Below are 21,555 nucleotides of genomic sequence, written 5' to 3' on the forward strand. Positions count from 1 at the left end.
AATGTATACTTCTCTCCTTGGTTTCGACACTTAATAATACATACTAGTGCTCTTTCCATATATTTGTAATGTTTTAATTGATACAGAGTATACAAGTAAAAGGATGTATCATAATTTTTTCAACTATTCTCCTACTCCTATTATAAACAATGCTGCTATGTGAGTGTGAGAACACCTTTAAAAAAATACTCCCAAAGGTAGAAGTGCTAAGTCAAAGAGTAATTGTTACTTTGACAGAATTTGCTCAACATTCATTTACACTTCACCAATAATGTAAGAGGGCTTTTCCCTGAACGTTGCCAATGCAGGGTACTAAATGTTTTGATCTTTGCCAATATGATAGATGAAAAATGGTAATTCATTATAGCTTTATCTGCACTTATTATGAATGAGGTTGAGCATTTTGTTGTTGTTGTTGTTATAAGCTTAAGAGCCCTGAACTGAGCCAAAGGATTGAAAGGAATTTGCCTCCAAGTTGAAGAGATGGTGAATAAAGATATCTAGACAAACAAGAGTAGGCATTAAGACATCATAACAGAACTTCAAGAAGATATATAGCTGGAATAATGCATGCTTGAGGAGCAATGATAGCAGCTTAGTTTAAAAGAGGAACCAGTGGTCAGATGACAAATGGTCTTATGTGCCAAGCTGAGGAATTTAATATATATGCTAACCTCCACTGAGAATCTTAATGAAGGATTTTAAGAGCCTGGATAACCTAATTGCAAAGACCACTTGGAAGCAGTCTAGAAACCTATTTTACAATGTAATCCTGTGTGTGTGTGTGTGTTATGTTTACAGAAACAGGAGTTTTAAGAAACAATATTTACCTTTACCATATGCAATACTATTTGATATTTTCAATTCTTTCTTTAAAAAATGCTGTTGGTGACTAAGTTCATTTCATGACCTGCTAATGGGGTCTGAAAGTTTGAAAAGTTTTGGATTAGACAGAAACAAACGTGGGACAAGAAAACCAATTAAAAGTTAACTTACTACTCTAGGAAAAGGCTTAAGCTATTGAAGTGAGTAGGGATTGAAAAGAGGAAATCTGGAAATAGCTGACCCACTTAAACTTCACTGTTTTTACTGAGGAGAGGGAATAAGAACATGATATTAGAAGCCCAAGAGAACAAAAGGGTGCAGTTGACTTTGCTGAGGGCCAATCTTACTTCCTTTCACATACATACATATAACAAAAGTTATACAAGGAATCATTGTTTTCACATAGTTGCCAACACCTTTGTATTGCATAAGTAAAAAACAAAAAATTATTGTGACATAAAGAAGCTTTGTTCCAAGGAAATTTGCTGATCAATATATTTGCTGATCAATTAGTTGCTTATGGCTTGACATTTAATATTATGCTAATAGCATGAGTCCCAATGTTTATGTAGTAAAAAGAAACTGTATTTTAGATAAATTACATGTAAATAAATATTCAATAGGAACCAAACTCTCAGAATATATTAACAGAAGTATGTTTATATATGACACTGTTCTTAGTCTCAGCCACCAAAGTTAAACAATCTGGGAATCTCAAAATGACTCTGTAATAATTTATTAGCTCAGAAGGTAGCACATAGTTGTTGTCTGACACTTAAATTTAACTTACTGGAAAATTAATACTAAAGAAAACAGCAGAATAATCAAAATTTGAGAGTGAAAGAAAGAGCTTTAGAAACAAAGCAATAATATTCAAGGTAGTTTTTCTTTCTGTAAATGTAAATTACATAACATTTATAAGCTGTTTCAAAATATTTGCAGGTATCTCAAGAAAAGGAATAATGAAATAAAGAAAACAAACCAAAGTAGGAAAACAACTGTGAAAAACAATACTTACTTTAAAACTTCTGTATAACCTTTAGCAGCTGCAACATGAAGTGCTGTACCTCCAGATTTTGCATGTCGGACGTCATTTATATGGCCACTATTCAGCCACTGTCTTGCATCTCTTAGCATTATCCGTTCTTCTTCCTTTCGAGCTGCTTCTATGTCAACCCCTGATAAAATTAAAATTATTTTTAGTTTTTTATAGAAAACACTCTTTCTATGATGGGAAATAAAATTATCTTAAATATTTCAAGTTTAAATGAAAACAAAAAGTGAAATTATACTTTTGAAAATTGGACTGCTGATAACAAACTGCTTAAATGCAGAAATGTGGGAAGATTGTAGGTATTTTTAGCCTTCTTTACTTATTGTTTAGTTTTTGTCTTACAATATTATTTTGGCTCTCTTTTGACGTATTCTGATTACTCATTTTGTTTTTAAAAATCTGAGTATTTCTCTAGGTGTACCATCTGTTGGTCTAAAAAATGCTTTCTGAAAAAAAATCAATCATAGGTAATTAAGTCTCAAATGTCTATCTACTGCTTTGACCAATTCTATGAACTCCAGCCTACTAGATACAAATGTTTATTCTACACTTTAGCTTGGAGGTGCCGTCTTGATCTAAAATTGACCAGACCTTAAAACAGATTACTTCTCTACCAAACTCTCTTTCCTTTTCCAACATAGTACATTGTTCATATCATTAGTTTTATAATTTAGTAAGTTATATAGATGTTCACTAATTTAAAAGAATTTATGAAGCACTGTGCTAGGCTGACATAATAAGAAGACGACTGGGGAGATTTCATAAAGGAACAGGATGTTATAGCTGTTACCTTCAAAGAGATCAACATCCTGAGAAAAAAATTAAAATAGAAAACATAATCCTGAAATTCATGAATGATTTCATGTTGTCTTATGGCTTCACCTGCTATTTATTTAATAAACAGCACATACCACAATGTGCTTATTATCTACACTTACTTGAAGATCATGAGTTTTTTCTATGAATTTATTAAAGGTAAAGATACTGCTTTTTTTATCTTGTATTCCCATTGTATGAGGATGAGTACCTGATACCAAGTAAAAAGGATCAGTAAATGTTTACTAAATGAGAAATTAATGAGTGAAAAACAATTATACACACACATGTCCTCCGTTAAGGTCTCTCCTATAATTCACATTCATGTATCCAACTACCTGTCCAGGACTTTTTCTTTTATTGATTTATTCATCCATCCATCCACACATGTATCCATCCATTCATTCAATATGTATTGAGCGCCTACTATGTGTCAATTACCTTTATAAGGTGCTATGGGTGCAGAAGTGAACTTATGACAGATGATCTATGAAGAAAAATAAAGCAGGTAAAAGGACAGAGGATAATGAAAAAAGAGGTGTTACTTCATATGGGTTGGTGTTGAACAGTCTCTTTGATAAGGTGACACATCAAGCAATGAAATGAATGACAGTCATACTGAAACCTGGGAAAACATTCCAGGCAGAGGGAAGTACTAGCAGACTCTGAGGTAGAAGCCTGCTTGGCCTGTTCTTTTGTTCACAAGGCCCGAGTATCTACAACGGGCAGGATGGCCTGAGCTGATTTAACGGGATCACTTAAACTGAAAATTAAGAGTAGAAACTGAGGTATTAATCTGGAGGCTACTGCAATAATTCAGGCGAGAGATGATGATTATTAGAACCAAAGTAGTAGCAGTGAAGTTGGTAAAGAGGTTAGATTTTGGATTCTTCAAAGCACACCAACAGAATCTGCTGTTAGTTTGGATGTAGGAGAAAAAGAGAATTCAAGTATGAATCAAAGGTTTTCAGCCTGAGCAATTTGAAAAACTAAATTTTCAATATCAAAAATGTGAAGTTTGAGATGCCCTAACAGACATGTAACTGGAGATATCAAGTAGTCAGTTGGATATCTGAGCCTGGAGAACAGAAATGAGGTTAAGACGAGGCTAATAATTTAATATAATAAAATAACATGCCACGGGCACCTCAACTCAAGGCTACAACGTTCCCTCCGTTTTTCCCAGCCCATCTGCTTGCTGCTGTCTTGTCTTTACTATACTGTACCACCACTTAGCCAGCAACCTGGAAGACATCCTTAACCCGTCCCTTTCATCACCAGATTTGGAGTTGCCATCTCCTAGGCCATCTTTGCTCATATATTACGTCTCCCACTTTGACCACTCCTACTGGCCTTGAACTCATTCAGCCTCAGTCCCTCCTGATTCATTCCCCACACCAACGTCATACTAGTTTTTCTGTATCAAAATACGATTTGTCTCACTTTTCTACATAAATGGCTCACCTCCTGTAAGACAAAGCTCTAGCACTGCAATGTACGTCGCATACAAAGCCGTTTATGATTTGGTCTCAATGCTTTTGTAAGTCTCCTCTATCATCACCCAGGGCTCTAACCAGCTAGGTCACTGCATAGGTCCCCAAGTGCACCATGCTTGCATGCTGTTCTGCAAGCTATTACCCCCTCCCTGGATTGGGCCTTTATCCTGCCTGCTTAGCAAATTACCATTTATTCAAGATACAACTAAACTGGTCAATTGAAGCGCCATCTTTAAAAAACAGACTATAATTGAAAAACATTTAATTCCAAGATTACACCAGTACAGATAATCTTTAAACTAGAGATTGTAATCTCAGTACCACATGTGAAAGAAACTTGCAGCAAGGATTTCCCAAATAGACTTTATAAAAAACAATCAAATATATACACCATAGATAAGTGAACAAAATCTATTATAATCTTTATTTAAAAAGCATTACAATTTCAGTAAAGCAATTTTATATATTAAAAATTTCCCACCAAAAGATAATCAACCCATCTTATTTAAGATGCCTTTAATGTTACTCAGAAAAAAAATTATAAAGCCTATAATACGGGGGTGCCAAAAAAATGTACACAAGTAAACACTTTGGGCAATGTTGCTCAAGCAGTAGTTTATTGTAATTATAAGTGTCTGGAAGTTGATGGTAACCACTTTGAGCACCTCCTGTAACTGCAGAAGTCAAATGTGATTTGTATTCATTCATCTTTTGTTGTTGGTATATATTGAGCATTACAATTTTAATAGTTTTCCCTTCTTAAAATGTGTATACATTTTTGGCACCCTCTGTACATTAAAAATAACTTTTTTACACCCAAAAAATAAACAATCCAATCAAAAATTGGGCAGAAGACCTGAATAACCATTTCTCTAAAGAGGACATACAGATGGCCAATAGACACATGAAAAGATGCTCAACGTCACTGATCATCAGAAAAACGCAAATAAAAACCACAATGAGATATCACCTCACACCGGTTAGAATGGCTATCATCAACAAACAAGTGTTGGCGAGAATGTCGAGAAAAGGGAACCCTTGTGCACTGTTGGTGGGATTGCAAACTGGTGTAGCCACTATGGAAAACAGTATGGAAGTTCCTCAAAAAATTAAAAATAGAACTATCTTATGACCCAGCTATTTCACTCCTGGGTATTTATCCAAAGAAATGCAAAACATTAATTTGAAAAGATATATGCACCCCTATGTTTACCACAGTATTTATTATTCACAATAGCCAAGATACGGAAATGGAAATGCTCATCAATAGACTATTGGATAAAGAAACTGTGGTACATTTATACAATGGAGTATTACTCTGCCATAAAAAGAATGGAATCTTACTATTTCCAACAGGAATGGACCTAGAGGATATTGTACCAAGTGAAATAAATCAGACTGAGAAAGACAAATACCATATGATCTCACTTATATGTGGAATCTAAAGAACAGAATAAACAAACAAACAAAGAAACCCAGAAATAGACTCATAGATGCAGAGAACAAACTGATGGTTGCTAGAAGGGAGCGGGGTTTGGGGGGTGGGTGAGAAAGTGAAGGGATTAGGAAGTACAAATTGATACTTCACAAAACAGTCACAGGGATGGGAAATACAGACAATAATATTGTGTCAGATGGGTAATAGACTTATGGGGGGGGGGGATCACTTTACAAATTATGTAAATGCCTAACCACTATATGCTGTTCATCTGAAACTAGTATGAAATAATATTGAATGTCAACTATAATTAAAAAAACATAGTCATAGAATGTACAGTGCAGGGAATATAGTATTGTAGATTCAATAGTATTGTAACAGCTATGTAGTGTCAGATGGTTAGTAGACTTGTTGGGGTTACCACTTTGTGAGGTGCGTACATGTCTAATCACTGTTTTGTATACCTGAAACTAATAAAACAAATAATCTTTTTACTAAATGATTTTTCTCAGACTGATTTTATTTTCTTATGCTTTATTCTTTTACTATGTCTTTTAAAACATGGATCTCTTTATTATCTTTGTTTTTGGCTTTCACTAACTTAAACATTCTGACTTTTACTGTTCCAAATTTCCTCTGGACTTGAAATAAAAAATACCTACTTCTTGTTGTAGGTTTATCTATTTTTATACTATCTTTATATAATTACAAAGCAATTACCCTCTTTTGCATCCAAATCGTGCTCTTAAATGAATTACATAAAAACAAAAGTTTACAATTAAAGTATATATGAAGGGGAACTTTCTTATGCTTAAGAAGATCCAGTTAGAAAACTATTCCCTTGTTATTAATTTTTTTAAAAAATATTACTGATTATATATAGAGTTATAGACCCTACTTAGTTCATTAAAAATTAAAAAAACAATTCATTGTACCATATATTACAATACTTGTTTTCTAATCCCAGTGCTTTAACTAGATAGTGACCTTGAGAAAGCCATAACTTTAAATATTAGGATAATGGGTTAAGAACACAGACACTGAAACTAGGCTGTGGGGTTTCAATCCCTGATCTACCACTACTACCTTATTATCTTGGGCAAGACTCTTCAATCTATGCTAATGCTCAGTTTCTTTATTTGTAAAATGGGGTAATTAAAGTACCTATCCCATAGAGTTGTGAGGATTAAATTAATTGATGTATGTGACGTGCTTAGATTAGGAGTAAGCACTAAGGTGTTAACAATCATAAAATCTAAAAGGTTGTGATTCTGCTTCTGTTTTCTTGTTTTATGGTCCAATAGAAAGAAAATCCTATAATGCATTTAACTGGACTTTAATTTACCTACTATAATCACAGGGGTTTTAAACAGTGAAAACAATAGATATTAAAATTAAATTGGGTATGACATAATAAAGTAATTAGACTATTTAACATCCGTCACTACTATTAAAAAAAAGAAACAACAGTAAATTTTAGATTGAAATGTAGCCAGATCTTTCAGGTAAGAAAAAAAATAAAATTTAACTGGAATTTGGTCAGCTGAGAAATATAAAATTTGACTTGTGTCACAAGCAAAATAAAGAAAAATTGCATTAAAATATAAACCAGAAATAGTTTTAGCTACTGTTCAATCATTACTATTTTCAAAGGCAATTTACTTAAACATAAATTGTTATTGATCAAATATATTAGAGTAAGAACTAAGAACCAAAGAGATTAAAGAATCTGTTTAATCTCTTTAATCTGATCTGTGAGATTAAAGAATTTAAAAGCATTAAATAATAACTTTCATACCAGGATAAACAATTTGAGAAATCTTATCACTATTAGATACATATTTAGAGTGTGCTTTTTATAATTATTAAAATCTGTTAGATATGTCTCTATTTTTTGGTTTCTTTGGAACAAAATTATGCTATATAAATACATGTATTCCCATTATATGACAAAAAAAAATCATTAAGTATTTTCTAGGAGACATTTTTAATAAAATGTAGTTTAGTACAGTAATGAATGTGGGCTCAAGTTATGTCACACTGTTTGGCACTGAACTAAAGCACCACGTCCTACCTGTATGACCTTGGACAAATCACTGAGCCTCAATTTCTCATCTGTAAAATGGGGATAATAGTGTTAACCTCTTAGAATTGCTGTGAGGATGAAATGAAATGATATATAATGCACATAAAAAGTCCTTTGCTCAATGCCTGGCCTATAATCGGTATTTAGTAAGAGTTAGCTACTATTATTAGATTGGTGCAAAAGAAATTATGTTTTAAAAGGTTAAGAATAACTGCAAAAACTGCAATTACTTTTGCAACAACCTAATAATAGTATTAGCTCTTCACTTTTCAGTTCCAGGGTCATCTCATCTACCTTTCCCCAGAATTCTCCCTCATGTATTATTCTCCCAGATTCACATTTCCCTTCCTGACATCTCCTAATTTCTAACAGTGCACTAAACACTGTCATCTAGATATCCTTCAGGCACCACAAGCTCAATATATCCCAAAACAAACTCAAGTACTTCCTAAATCTGTTCCTGCTTCATCTCACATTTTCCCATATAAATTCATCCAGTCATCACTTCTTAAACTGAAAACTTCAGGAGACAAATTGAGTTCTTCCTTAATCTCCACATTCAATTCTTCACCAAAGTATTTTAATTTTACTTTAATATTTCCTCTTTAAAAGTAATTGTTATGGCTCTTACTATCTTTCACCTGGACTAATATTTAAGAGCCTTCAAGGAAGGCATGTCACCATGCATTCCCCCTACCCCCCCAACCCCATTTTAATTCATCCTCCAAACCATCATCAGTTTTATTACTAAAAACCAAATCCAATTGGGTTAATTTCCTGCTGATATCTTTGCTGCATCTGTCTAATGCCTACAAAATAGATGTCCTTCCCCATATGGCTCTGAGATAATCATTTCAGTTCTCACCTCCAACTCCTAATTCCATCCTGACTTTCTATCTCCATTACAATTCTAATGAATTCTTCCCATAGAGTAGGCTATGTCTCCAATTCCTTTCCTTTGCACATGCTAATAGCCCTGGCTGACATGACTTTGCTGTCCACCACCTCCCTCCTCTGTCAAGGAAACTCGTTCTTAAATGTCATCATTCTGACTAGTGTAAGCAGTTAGTCATAGCCTTTTCTGTTCTCCCACAACATCCTGTTCCTATCTATGTTTTAGCACATAGGACATTGCACTGTAATGTTGTTTGTATATGTGCCACTTCTACTTCATTGTGAAATTCTTAAGAACAAAGGTTGTCTTCTTTTTTTCTTCAATACATTTCCTAGCACATTAATCAATACTGAATGAATCATTTCAATTAAAATCAGCATTGCCAACAATAGAAGGAAACCAAAGGAAAGATGTTTTCAGTACATCTCCATGTGTTTCTTATTTCATATTAACCACTAGCTAATGTTAGATAGTATGAAAAGATTTTAACTGTTGTTTTACAGGAAACTGTTATCTGGCCACTCATTTGGGCAAGATGGGCAGATAAGGTAGTTACTCTTCTTTCTAGGTTGTGTGCTTGGTATCTATTCTTCTGGTTTTCTCAAGTCTTGAAGATCCCACTAGTCCAGAATGCCTGCCTAGAACATAGTTGTTAGAAGCTCTTCTGTGTACGAGTACTTATCGAAGCCTCAGTTTATGACTGCTTTTCTAACGAGTGTGTTTTGTTTCTCCTGGGCTTCAGGTTATCTTCAACCATTTGTTATAATGCCTCATTCTACTTAGGCATTTAAATATTCCCAGTTTTACTGCCTAAGATTTTTTTTCTTTTTAAAACAACTGAGTAGTCGTCATGAATTTTCCTAATCACAAGAAATAAAAATCTCTTTTTAATGGACTGGCCTAGCTTCTATTCCTTTGCGTCTATTTCCTGATGAACCACACTTTCGCAGGAGTCAACCCTCTACAGCAAAATCCATACCCTTCCTTTATCTTTTAACCTTAGCAAAACACAGTTCCCTTCTGATAATACCCATTTAATCACTGCCGTAATGAAATATAGTAGAAATAACACACAGTAATTTCATTAATTTATATATTTTTAATTGTAAACTACACATAAAATTTACCATCTTAATAACCATTTTTAAAGTAATAGTTCAGCAGTGTTAGGTAAAATGACAGGGTCTCCAGAACTCTTTTCATCTTGCAAGACTGAATGCTCTACCCATTAAACAACAAATCCCATTCCTACCTCCTCCTGGCTCCCAACAATCATCATTCCACTTTCTCTATGAATTTGACTACTTGAGGTACCTCATATAAGTGGAATCATTAAGCATTTGTCTTTAATTTCATTTAATATACTCAAGGTTCATCCTGGCTGTAGCATGTGTCAGAATTTCCTTAATACTGAAAAGTATTCCATTGTGTGTGTGTGTGTGTGTGTGTGTGTGTATCACAGTTTGTTTATCCATTCATCTGTTGGTTGGCGACCATCTTTTGGTTATTGTAAATAATGTCACAAATATCTCTTTGATACCTTCCTCTTAATTCTTTGGGTATATACCCAGAAGAGGAATTGCTGAATTATATACATATATATTATAAATACAAAGTAACTACTTTATCATGGTATAATTCATACACCATTTAAAGTATACAATTCAGTGATTTTTAGAAAATTTGTTGAGTTGTGCTACGATTACTACAGTTTTAGAACACCTATCACTCCTAAATCTACCCATAAGCAATCACTTCTCATTTATAAATTGACACCACCCAAAATTTATATCTTGGGTGGTGAGTAGAGAGAGCCAGTACCTCTCTCTACTCACATATTTAACTGCTTGGATATCTAATAGGTAAAAAAACAAAACAAAAAACTTAGTATGATTTGAAAATGAACCTCTTAACTTTCTCTACAAAACCTACTTTCCCCACATTATTCACCTCTCAAATAGAAACTTTATCCATTCAGTTGCTCAAACCAAAAATCTTAGAATCGCCCCTGCCTTCTTCTTTCTTACACACCCTACACTTAGTCACTCAAATCTGTTGCCACGCAGCAGCCTACCCCGTCTGTCTCCGTGTACCTGCCCCTAAAGCAAGGAGAGTCTGTGAGATGGATCCTTTCAGGGACTTTGCTTCACCTTTGTGCTTACACCTCCCTGTTTGGCCCCAGAAAGATGGCTGGTCAGCCAATGACGAGTAAGATTCCCCAAGGGTGGGGCAACTCAAGACAGGCATAGTCGAATGGGGACCAACAGGAGAACCCATGGGGTTCACATAGGTGGGCACAGCCCCCCACCTTCCCCCAGCTAAAGAGAGCCTCTACCTCTGTGGCTGCATTCCTTCCCATAACCTGCAGGGGAAGTGACTCAATGGTGTGCTCTCCATCTATTCCTACATATAAAGGTTTTGTCCCTTGGGGAAGTACATATATGCTGAGACTTACAGTTCAGCTGCCTGCAGGCAAGGGTGATTGGCTTGAATCAGTTTCCTTTTCTAATGTATGGGATTCACAGATCTTGAGATTGACAAGCTTTACCTCCTTTACTTCCCCACCTAACTAATAACACTTATATGTAGGCCCGACTGGGGCCTAGTCCTTGAGGCTGGAGTCCCTTGGCCCCACTTGCACTCTATTCATGGCTACCGTCTTTCCTTAACCCTGCACCATCCTACTCGCTCCCCATAACCCTCGTGGCGTGGGACGCGACACAAATCCTCTTGATCAAACATTCAAAATGATATCTAAAATCCAACCTCTCCTCATCACTTTGTCTACTACTACTCTGCTTCTGCTATTCTACTTCTGCCCTTACTTTCTTACAATCTTTTCTCAACACAACAGCCACAGAGATCCTTCCTGAAGTATGTCAGATCATGTCACTTCTCTACCTCAAACCCTCCAATGGCTCCTTATTTCACTCAGATGAAAAGCCCAAGTGCTTCCAATGGCCCATAAGGCCTTGTGTAATGTGGTCCTCTGCGACTTCTGTGACTTCATCTCCATCCAGCCTTCCTTGTTCTGCCTGTTCCAGTCACACTAGTCGGCTTGCTATGTCTCTGAATATACGAGGTACCCTCCCATCTTTGCACTCGTTGCTTCTGTGCCTGGAATGTTCTTTCCCCAGATTCACATGATTCATCCCCTCATCTCATTCAGATCTTAGCTTAAATACCACCCTATCAGTGAGGACTTCTTGACGGCTGCGTTTAAATTAACAATGTGTCACCTTCACCCTATGTACTTCTTATCCTCTTTGCCTGTTTTATTTCTCTTCAAAGCTCTTTACCATAGAATATTAAGAAGATGCAGAGTTGAGAATCATGTACTTTTTCAAATAGAATCACACTGCATGTTAGGTAAGCTGATTTTTCCCCACCCAAACCATGGTTTCCTTCAATGTCAACAATTATTTTACTGACAAAGTCAAGTATTATATTCTTTCTAAAACCGTTTTAAACACTTTTTTCATTTAAGTTGCTGTTAGTTACCTTGCCGATTAACTTCATTTTGAAGGAGCTCCTCCATCGCCTCCTCCTCAGCAATATCTAAAGGCGTGTCTCCCTCACTGTTGACGGCCCCTACGTGTGCTCCCTGACCAATCAAAAACCTGTAAAATCAAAGGGAAAACAGTTAAGCAATGAAGATATCACTGAAATAAGACTAAATGCACAACCAATGAAGAAAACTCCTACATAAGCACAGCAATAAAAACCAAGGATAGTATATGTATTACACAAATTTTAAAAGACTACCATGGAGCATGTTTTGTTGTTTTAATTTGTATTTCTTAACTTTTCTATTATGTACACACATTGCTTTACTAATACAAAATAATGTTTAATAGTAATTACTATTAAAGTCTTTCATAGGATCACTTCAGACTGTCTCCACTGCGATTTTTCATTGTCTCCATACTGACTGATTTCCTAACTGATCTCCAAGCTCCCAGTCTCATGCCATAAGCAACAGTTCTTAACCTGGGACCCACGGGCCAAATTCAGCAAACCATTCAACTCACGCAGGTATCTTAAAATATTATTTATGCTCATCACTATTTTGAAATTAATTATTAAACCAACCATTAAGTCTTCTCACTTAATGTGTTAAAGAAGCACATATATAACTATATCACCACAAATGTGTTTTTCTAATATTTTGATAAATGAAATCCAATATAATTGGTTTTTCATTGTACTTGTATTTTATGCATCCAAAACACAATCCTGAGAAAATGTCCACAGACTTCATCAAAACCGCCAAAGAGATCCAGATACAAAAAAGTTTACCAATCTCTTTCATTGTGTTAACCACACATCTCCTAGAATCATCTATTAGGTTGGTGCAAAAGTAATTGCAGTTTTAAGTAATTGCGGTTTTTGCAATTATTTCCAATTGCAAAAACCGCAATTACTTTTGCACCAACCTAAATTAACATGACCAGTTGTCAATTCCCAATTTAAAAATTTTTGAATGGTTGTAGATACTAGGAGAAAACACACATGGCCTTAAATAATTTAGTTTTACATTCTTTTTCAGTCTCATTCCTCTTCTTTCCTGTGTCACATTTTAGGCTTCAATATGGAACTGTTTACCGTTCCAAATTAAACCATGCTCTTTTGGCATCCCTGATTTTACTTTTCTGTACGTAAAGAATGAGCCTTTTTTCTCTATGTCCCTAACCAACTTAACTCTTATCTGTATTTTTTTTCAGACTACATAAAAATATTCTCATTATAAAAACAGTAAAAAAAAAAATGGTTAAAAAAAGAAAGAACTTCTTTATACCTCTTCTTCTATGACGATCCCTTCTCTGATATACATTATCAACAGTAAGGCAAGTATCTTTCCAGTACCTTTGCCATTAATTTATACATGTGTGTATATAAACATATGTACACAGTTACTTTTGAGGTTCTTTTTATAAAACAAAAATTAATGGGATTATTGTAAATGCACTGTAATACAATGCTTCCCCCTTCCAATAGCTGTGAACATTCCACAGTATGACTGGATCACACTTTTATTTAATACCATCCTCCTAATGGACATGTTCTGAAACGGACACTTGATATTATCAATCTTGAAAAATTTTCCGAGCATGATGGGAATAAAACATTTTATCATTGTTTTAACTTGTTATTTCCTAACTACTCATGAGGTTAAAAATATTTCAATGTTGACCGGCATTTGTATTTTCTCCTTTTCTGAACTTCTTATTTACATCTTTTGCTTGTACTTCTAGTTTGTTCATTAATTCAACAAACACTTATGGACTGAATGTTTGTGTCTTCTCCAGATTCATGATGAAACCCTAAACTTCAATGTGGTGCTATTAGGAGGTGGAGCTTGTGGGAGGTAATCAGGTTTAGATAAGGTCATGAGTGGAGCGCCCATGATGGGACTAGTGTTCTTCTATAAGAGGAAGAGACTAGCTAGAGCGTACTACTTCCTCTCTGCCAGAGGATACAGCCAGGTGACAGTGATCTGCAAGGCAAGGGCCCTCACCACATACAGAATTGGCCAACACCTGGATCTTGGCCTCTCTAGTCTCCAGCACTGGGAGAAATAAATGCCTGTTGTTTAAGCCACCCAGTCTATGGGATTTTGTTACAGCAGCCAAAGCTGACTAAGTCAGGTGTCTGGTATGTATCTAGCACTACGTTACATGCCAGGAATCCAATGGTAAGCAAAAATAAAGATGGATTTTCCTCTCGAAAGTTCCCAGTTTAGTAGAAGACTAGGTGAATAAAAACTAAGATGTCTTTTTAAAAAAGTACTATAGCTATTTATTCAGCCTCTTGTCATGCCAAAACATTTTGTGTATAACCACTATAATTAGCACACCCTTTGTAACAGGGAAAATTGTACATCAAATTATATTTCACGCTACCTGATAATATAAACATGTAAAAGGAAAATGACTTATCAAGTTCTTTTAACATTACTAGTAAACAATTCTGCAGGAGAGATAAGGCCCAAAATCTTGGTAAAATGACAAAGAAAGCGCAATAATGTAATTCTCACCTAAGTTTAACTTGTCATAATTTGTGAAGAATATACAATGACAAACTTTTAAAATGTTATATTTACTAAGATTCTGGCACCAGCTTTATGTAACAAGACACAGTATACCAAACCTGCCACTCAACTTGTACATGGTTATATCTCAGCTTCAATTGAAGCTGTTACCCCACACCCCTCCCCCCAAAATAAAACACCTGCTTTTCACATGCTAAATATCTCAGCAAGAATGCCATTAAATGCAGTGAAGATTGAAGATAGCAAAAATAAAGTTAATAAGAGCTGAACATTACAGCCTATACAAAATTCATACGCCCCCCCTAAAACCAAAAAAACCCACAAACTATTACTGGTTACATAAAATTTTCCTGACTGGTTAAAACTTAAAAAATACAAAATGTACATTTTAGAATCTTTAGCTATCAAGTTCAATTAAGTACCGATGTCTATTTGAAATGACTCCTCTCCAAAGCCAAAATGTAGCCAAATTCAAATGTAAGACATCCTAATGCTAAAAAATCAGTTAGTATTACTGAAGTGGAGGTAAATCCCAGAGCTTCTTGGGTTTTCTCAGGCTGCAAAAGGCTGTTTCACTGGTTCACTCAAAGCAGCACATGACAAGAGTCTAAGGATGTCACTAAGCTCAGTAAAGGCTGAGGCTGCCGTACCCAACTCTGACTCCCCACGAAGCACGGCTACTGTGTCTGCAAAAACAGGACGGATGAGGATAAAAAGCAGGCTATTCTGATAGGTAAAGAAACAGCAATCCACCCTCCTCCAACCCTAGAAGATCCTTCCCTAGGTAAATAAAAGTATACGAGGGGAAAAATTAAAATACGCTTATCTACAGAGTAAATATTTTGGAATATCAATGTAACCCCTACCTCAAAAATGTTACTTAAAAGCCACCTGATCATTTCTGATTACATCTTAATGATGTTCCCAGATTCATTTTCTGTTATCATTAAATACTTTAGTAAAAAAATACTAACATTATCCCCAAATATCAACCACTAGCACATGACTGCAGTGTATTATCTCCCAGGGTTTTTAAGGAAGAGGAAAAGACAGATGTTCGAACAGCAAGCAACTATCATGGCCTTTTTACACAGCAGCATTGGAGTCGCCACTAAATAGTTCCGGAATAATTCTAAAAACAAGAAAATTCATGCATTTTAGAGAATATGTCATAATTTTCACAGGTGTGATTCCCTCAGACACTGCACTTTCGTTATAAGGGAATCCTGACTTATTAATGTTATGGTGAGTCAGGACTTGAACTAGCAGCTTTCTTTTTCTTTTTCTTACTGTGTTTCTTATGCTTTTTCTTTCTTGTTTTTTTCTTTTTGCTTTTTCTTGTTCTTCACTGCTTTTCTTCTTTTTCACTTGTACCTCAATATAATCTGACCTAATAAGGTCTCAGATGATAAAGGTTTTTTTTCAGGATACATCTCCCTCTTTTCGCGGAGTCTTGGAACATCTTTTCTTTCTCCATTGCATCCTTTGACTTTTCTTTTTTAAACTACTTACTGTCTGACGCCGTTTCTGACTTGGAGCTATCAAGATGGATGTGAATGGTTCTTCTTTTCTTTTTCCTTATTTATTATTCTCATTCTCATCTTCAGAATCCAAAGAACTGCTTGAAGAATCAGAGCTTGATGAAGCTAAATACCTACCAGATTTCTTTTCTTTTTTACTTTCTCTGTTTTTTGAACAAGTTCTCATCTCCAATTAATAATTTCTCCCTGTGTTTTACTAGTTCTTTCTTGCAGTTCTCATTCATTTTTTTCTTCGAATTCAGCTAATGCCTTGGAGTCTTTTTGTTTTCCAGTTGTTCTTTCACATCTTCCCTTGTAGACCTTGGTCAATTCAGATAATCTTGGATCATTGGCCCCGAAGACTGGATTGGACCCCTTGATCTGGCCATTGCTACTGGGTTCATGTAGGTCACCCACGGTGCTGGACTGAGCCCAGTCAGAGGCCGAGGCAGGCCGGGCCAGCGGAGCAGCCAAAGCTGGCCCGCCCAGGTCCTTGGATTGACTCCCTATAAGCCTTATGACAGAGAATTTCATGGTGTCTAGGAGTAAATAATAGGATAATTTGATTTAGTGAGGTCAGGAAAGAATTCTCTGAATATGTAGGTACTAACAAAAATAATGGAAAGACAGTATGTTCCAGGAAGAGAGAACAAAAGGCACCAACCACTGGGACAGAAAGTGTGTATGGCTAGACAGGAGCCAGGTTCATTTTCCCGTGAGTAATTGAAATAAATGATCAATCTCTATATATTTCTGTCTATGACACCTCCCCCGCACACACATGCCTCCAAATTCAGTGAGTGTTTTTTGGGGTAAGATGCTTACATGATTAGATATGTGTTTCAAAAAGATCATTTTGTGCAGTATGGAAAATAAATTAGAATGGAGAAAGAATAAGAGTAGGCAGACCAGTTAAGTAGATACAGCAGTAATACAGAAAATCATGTTAGAAGCTTGAATTTGCTGGAGGAAATGATGAATTCCAGAGAGACCTAAGAGATACTGGGAGATCAGCTGGATATGAGAAATAAGGGTGAAAAAGGTGTCTAGGATAAAGTAAAGTTCTTGACTTATATGCTGTAATGGATGGTGGTGCTAATTAATGATATGCAGGACACTTAAGATATTTCCTACATCTGACTAATAGCTGTGCTATAAATATTTTTCCATGTTGTCACTGCCTTAAAAAAAACCTTTCATTATTTTGTATTTTACTGAATTTTAAAGGTTGTTTGAAGTCAGGTTTGTCAATCTTTTGCTTTAAGAAGGCCCTTTCCATCTAGCTATATGTATCTACGTGGAGATGTAACTTTTACACACACACACACACACACACACACACACACACACATTATATACACAGAAAGAGAAGAATGAAAAAATATACACTATAAACTTAGTAATTACCTGTAAGAGGTAGGGTAAGGAGGGATTTGTATTTGTTGTATTTCTTCGGTGATAAGAGAAGAAATTTTTGTTATTCAAGTTTTCTGCAGCAAGCTTGTTTTGTGTATGTGTCAGACCACAAAATGGCTACCATATAATTTCGTAGCCTGATGTTTTCACACTTAACAATATGCTGTAAACATTTTTTCCCTGTACAAAGTAATGTTTCATTTTTATGATTTTCATGGGACTTTTACAAACAGAAGTCATACTTGAATTGAGGTAACTAGTTTTGTTTTTTATAAAAAAACTAATATAAAACTAAACAAAAACATTTATGTACTACAAATAAATGAATCTGAAGCAAAAAAGAAAAAAGATGTAAGTGGAGTAAGAAACTGTACTATGCTCCAAGAGAATATGAAATTATCCTGTTAGGCAAAAATCTCAACCAAATAATTAGGAATATTTACACATAAAACCAATTCTATTTTGTTTAGGTACAGTATTAGAAATCATTCACATGATATAAAAACTGAGAATAAAAGGAATAAAAAGAATACCTCAATGTAGCTACAGTGCTTGCAGCAGAGGGAGCTATATATGGGAAACAGAGTCTCAAGGAAATACAAGGTCAAAGCCAACTACAGACAATCCAAAATTTATATAAACAGGAAGGATGTTAAGAGAAACTAAGAGTAAAGCTCCAAAACTACTAGCAGGAAGTACAGCCTGGAGTAATCCCTGAGCCAAAAGTTTGTGTGTGTGTGTATACAGACACACATACACACACATGTGCGCGAATACAATTCCCAAGCCTCTCCTGCACTCCAGAACTATTACCTGCAATGTAAATATATTTAAAATATATATTAAAATAAATAAAACCCCATGGTATTAATTCTTATCTATCATGAGTAGTCTCAAAAAGTCATTCACAAATGTTGGTTAGTAGGAAAAAGCCATAAATGTTTAAGTTCTGCAGACTTTGGTTAGACTGCAAACTCTGCCTTGGACAATTGTGTGACATTCATTAACTTAAAACACTTAAAGCCCAGTTTATAGGTGACTTATAGGGCTGTGCGAAGTTTAAATGAGTCATCTCATGTAATGTCTAAAAATAAAATTAAAATTCTGTTACCACATAATGTAAAATCATGACATTTACAAAGTAATGTTTAAGATAATGTGAAACAAAATATAGCCTATCTGAAAAAACAGAAATTCATTTTGAGGGACACTGAAAACACATGCCTAGACTTCCTTCAGAACAAAAAAGCTAGGGTATTCTATTATAAGCAGTTCTTGTGACTGCTAATTAAGAAAAATATACTGCATTTATTTTAAGATTTCTTGGGAAAACAACAACAACAATACAAAGATTTCTCAGGAGTCCCAAACTGAAAATCAGAAGATTGGGCTGTGTCTCAGATGGGCAACTTTTTTTTAATACTTCAGGGGTGGTAGGGCGGAGTGGTGGTGGAAAAAAGCAGGCTTTTATTTCCTTAACGATGGTTAATGATGTCCTCAAGTAATACAAAGGTGGCCAAAATAGGAGATGCCACTTAGTGAATGACGACATTCTTTATAAATTGTGTAAGTCAATAATGGTTAATTACCAGGTTTATTGAGATTTACAATAATCTACAGCTTTGAGTCAATGAATAATCCTGGATAAATAAATTAGTAGACCTCAAAATCGAGATATGATTCAATGGATTTCTACAAAATTATTTAAAAATCTAACAAAAGATCTAAAATTGTTAACCAAGTTATTGGTTGAAATTTGGACACGGTAAATAAATACGCAGGCAGTATTCTACCTGTTACAGAATCACTCAGGGTTAACTGAATTTGGAAGATAAATTTTGACAGTGTCTCTTAATTAACTTGGATTCTGAGTTTTGTCAAAAATCAACCTACAGAAGAAATTGAGGGGGAAAAAATAGTTCATTTAAAAATTTTGACCTTTTAATTACAAATCTTTCTTTAAATCAGAAACTGAGAACACAGTGATCAGAGACATGGAGAAAGTAACTTCATCAGCAAGAGCTCAATATACTTAGTGTCCAAATTTAGTGAATATTGACTTCCTCATGTACTGCAGGAAAACTAGTATCAAAAGTCATTTTAACCAATACAAGAATTTTCATGTATTCAAGACATGAATTTTTAAAACTCAGAGAGTATAAACTTAAAAAAGGGAATTCTGTCACATAGATGAACCTCAAGGCCATCTATGAGGCCTTGAGCAAAATAAGACTGCCACAAAAGGAAAAATGCTTTGATTCCACTTATATGAAGTACCTAAAAGTTGTCAAAATCACAGAAACAGAAAATAGAAAGGTTGTTACCAAGTGAGGGAAGGAGAGGGATAGGGAAATTACTCTTTAGTAGTAGTTTCAGTCTCTCGAGATGAAAAATTCTAGAGATCTATTGCACAACAATAAACACCACTACTGAACTGTGCACGTAAAAATGGTTAAGATGATAAATGTAATATGTATCTTTAATCACAATAAAAATATTTTTAAAATATCAGAAAGTTTGGATACCACTGAAATAGTTGTTTCTTGAAAAGCCAAATGAATTACTCAAAGCTATTAAATGAGACAGAAGTTATGAAAACTAAGCTATCTGAACTTTTTAAAGATGGGTAAGTAGAACGTTACACTAGTAACTTCAAAAATAAGTACTACTTTCTTTTAGAAATCTCTAAAAAACAAAAATCATAAAATAAGTGTAAAAATCTTACACATCTTCAGTGGGAATGCACTTTGCTATTTCATTTTTGACGTTCTATACCACAATGAAAAATAGTTGAAAATAGTTAAAAGAATAAGAATCCAAACGAAAGTTCTGACTTGGGACGGTTTAGAAGTTATTTAAAAAATAACTTCTTTTCTTTCAGCACTTGACAAATGTGCCACTTCCTTCTGGCCCCCAGAATTTCTGATAAGAAATCTGTCATTCAATTCCCCCCCCCCCCCACCAATGATGCAGTTTCTTTTTCACTGCTTTCAATATTTTTAATTTTAATTTTAGTTTTTCAGAGGTTTGTATATGGCATGTCTTGGTGTGGACTGCTTTGGTTTATCCTGTTTAGAATATGCTTACCTTCTTGAATCCGCAGGTTTACATCTTTTCACAGTTTGGGTAAGAGTCTGGCCATCATCTATCACTTCTTTACTTTTCCAGACATGCCCTCTTTCTCCTCTTCTTCTGGGACTCCAATAGTACAAACGTTAGCTCTTCATTACAGTCCCATGGGCCACTGAAGCTCTGTTAATTTTGTTTTAGTCTGTTTTCTCTGTTGCTCAGATTCTAATAATTTATTGTTCTATTTTTCAGTTCACTAATTCTTCTATCTCCTCCATTCTGCTGTTGGGCCTATTCATTGAATTTTTATTATTTTTGTTATTAATTTTTCAGTTCTAAAATTACCATTTGGTTCTTCATATCTTCTATTTGAAATCTTCTATTTCTTTGCCTGAGACTTTTTATTTTTTCATTTGTTTCAAGCATACTCATAATTACTGTTAAAGCATTTTTATGATAGCTGCTCTATAATCTGTGGCAGATAATTTTAAGATTAATGTTGCTGTTATAACAATGTTGGTCTCTATTGATTATCTTTTTTCATTTGAGATTTTCCTTGATATGACAATCGATTTTTCAATTGAAATCTGGACACTTTTGAGTAATGTGTTATGAGACTCCAGATCTTGCTGAAATCTATGCCAGCAGGTTTTGTATGGCCCTGCTCCAGCAGAGGAAGGTGGGGAGGTGCCATCTCGTTATTACAAAGTGGGGTGTAAGTCCAGGTTACCCACTTAGCCTCCACTGATACCAGAGATGAGGCAGCAGCTTGTTACTTGTTATCTGTGGCTCCTCACCCCACCTTCATTGATACCCCCCAGCTGAGAAGAGTGTGAGTGCCATTCTCCAGATAGCCTCCACTGGCACCATGACGGAAGGGAGGCAGGA

The 21,555-nt window shown here is 35.1% G+C and overlaps 1 protein-coding gene and 1 pseudogene across 5 annotated transcripts in view; both read right to left on the minus strand.

Moving 5' to 3' along the window:
• PPP1R12A (protein phosphatase 1 regulatory subunit 12A) overlaps positions 1-21,555 on the minus strand; it is a 140,235-nt gene that overhangs the window by 59,447 nt on the left and 59,233 nt on the right. For all 4 annotated transcript variants that reach the window (XM_081058258.1, XM_081058260.1, XM_081058261.1 and 1 more), the window contains exons 3-4: positions 12,112-12,230; positions 1,844-2,003 (exon numbers count right to left, since the gene is read on the minus strand). In XM_081058258.1, coding sequence (XP_080914384.1) covers positions 1,844-2,003; positions 12,112-12,230 — 279 coding nt within the window. The remainder of the gene's footprint in view (positions 1-1,843; positions 2,004-12,111; positions 12,231-21,555) is intronic.
• LOC308501631 lies at positions 15,843-16,586 on the minus strand (annotated as a pseudogene). Its single transcript has one exon. The product of its transcript is annotated as an uncharacterized misc_RNA (transcript).

This window comes from Rhinolophus hipposideros (assembly GCF_964194185.1).
Source record: "Rhinolophus hipposideros genome assembly, chromosome: 9".
Classification (NCBI taxonomy): Eukaryota; Metazoa; Chordata; class Mammalia; order Chiroptera; family Rhinolophidae; genus Rhinolophus; species Rhinolophus hipposideros.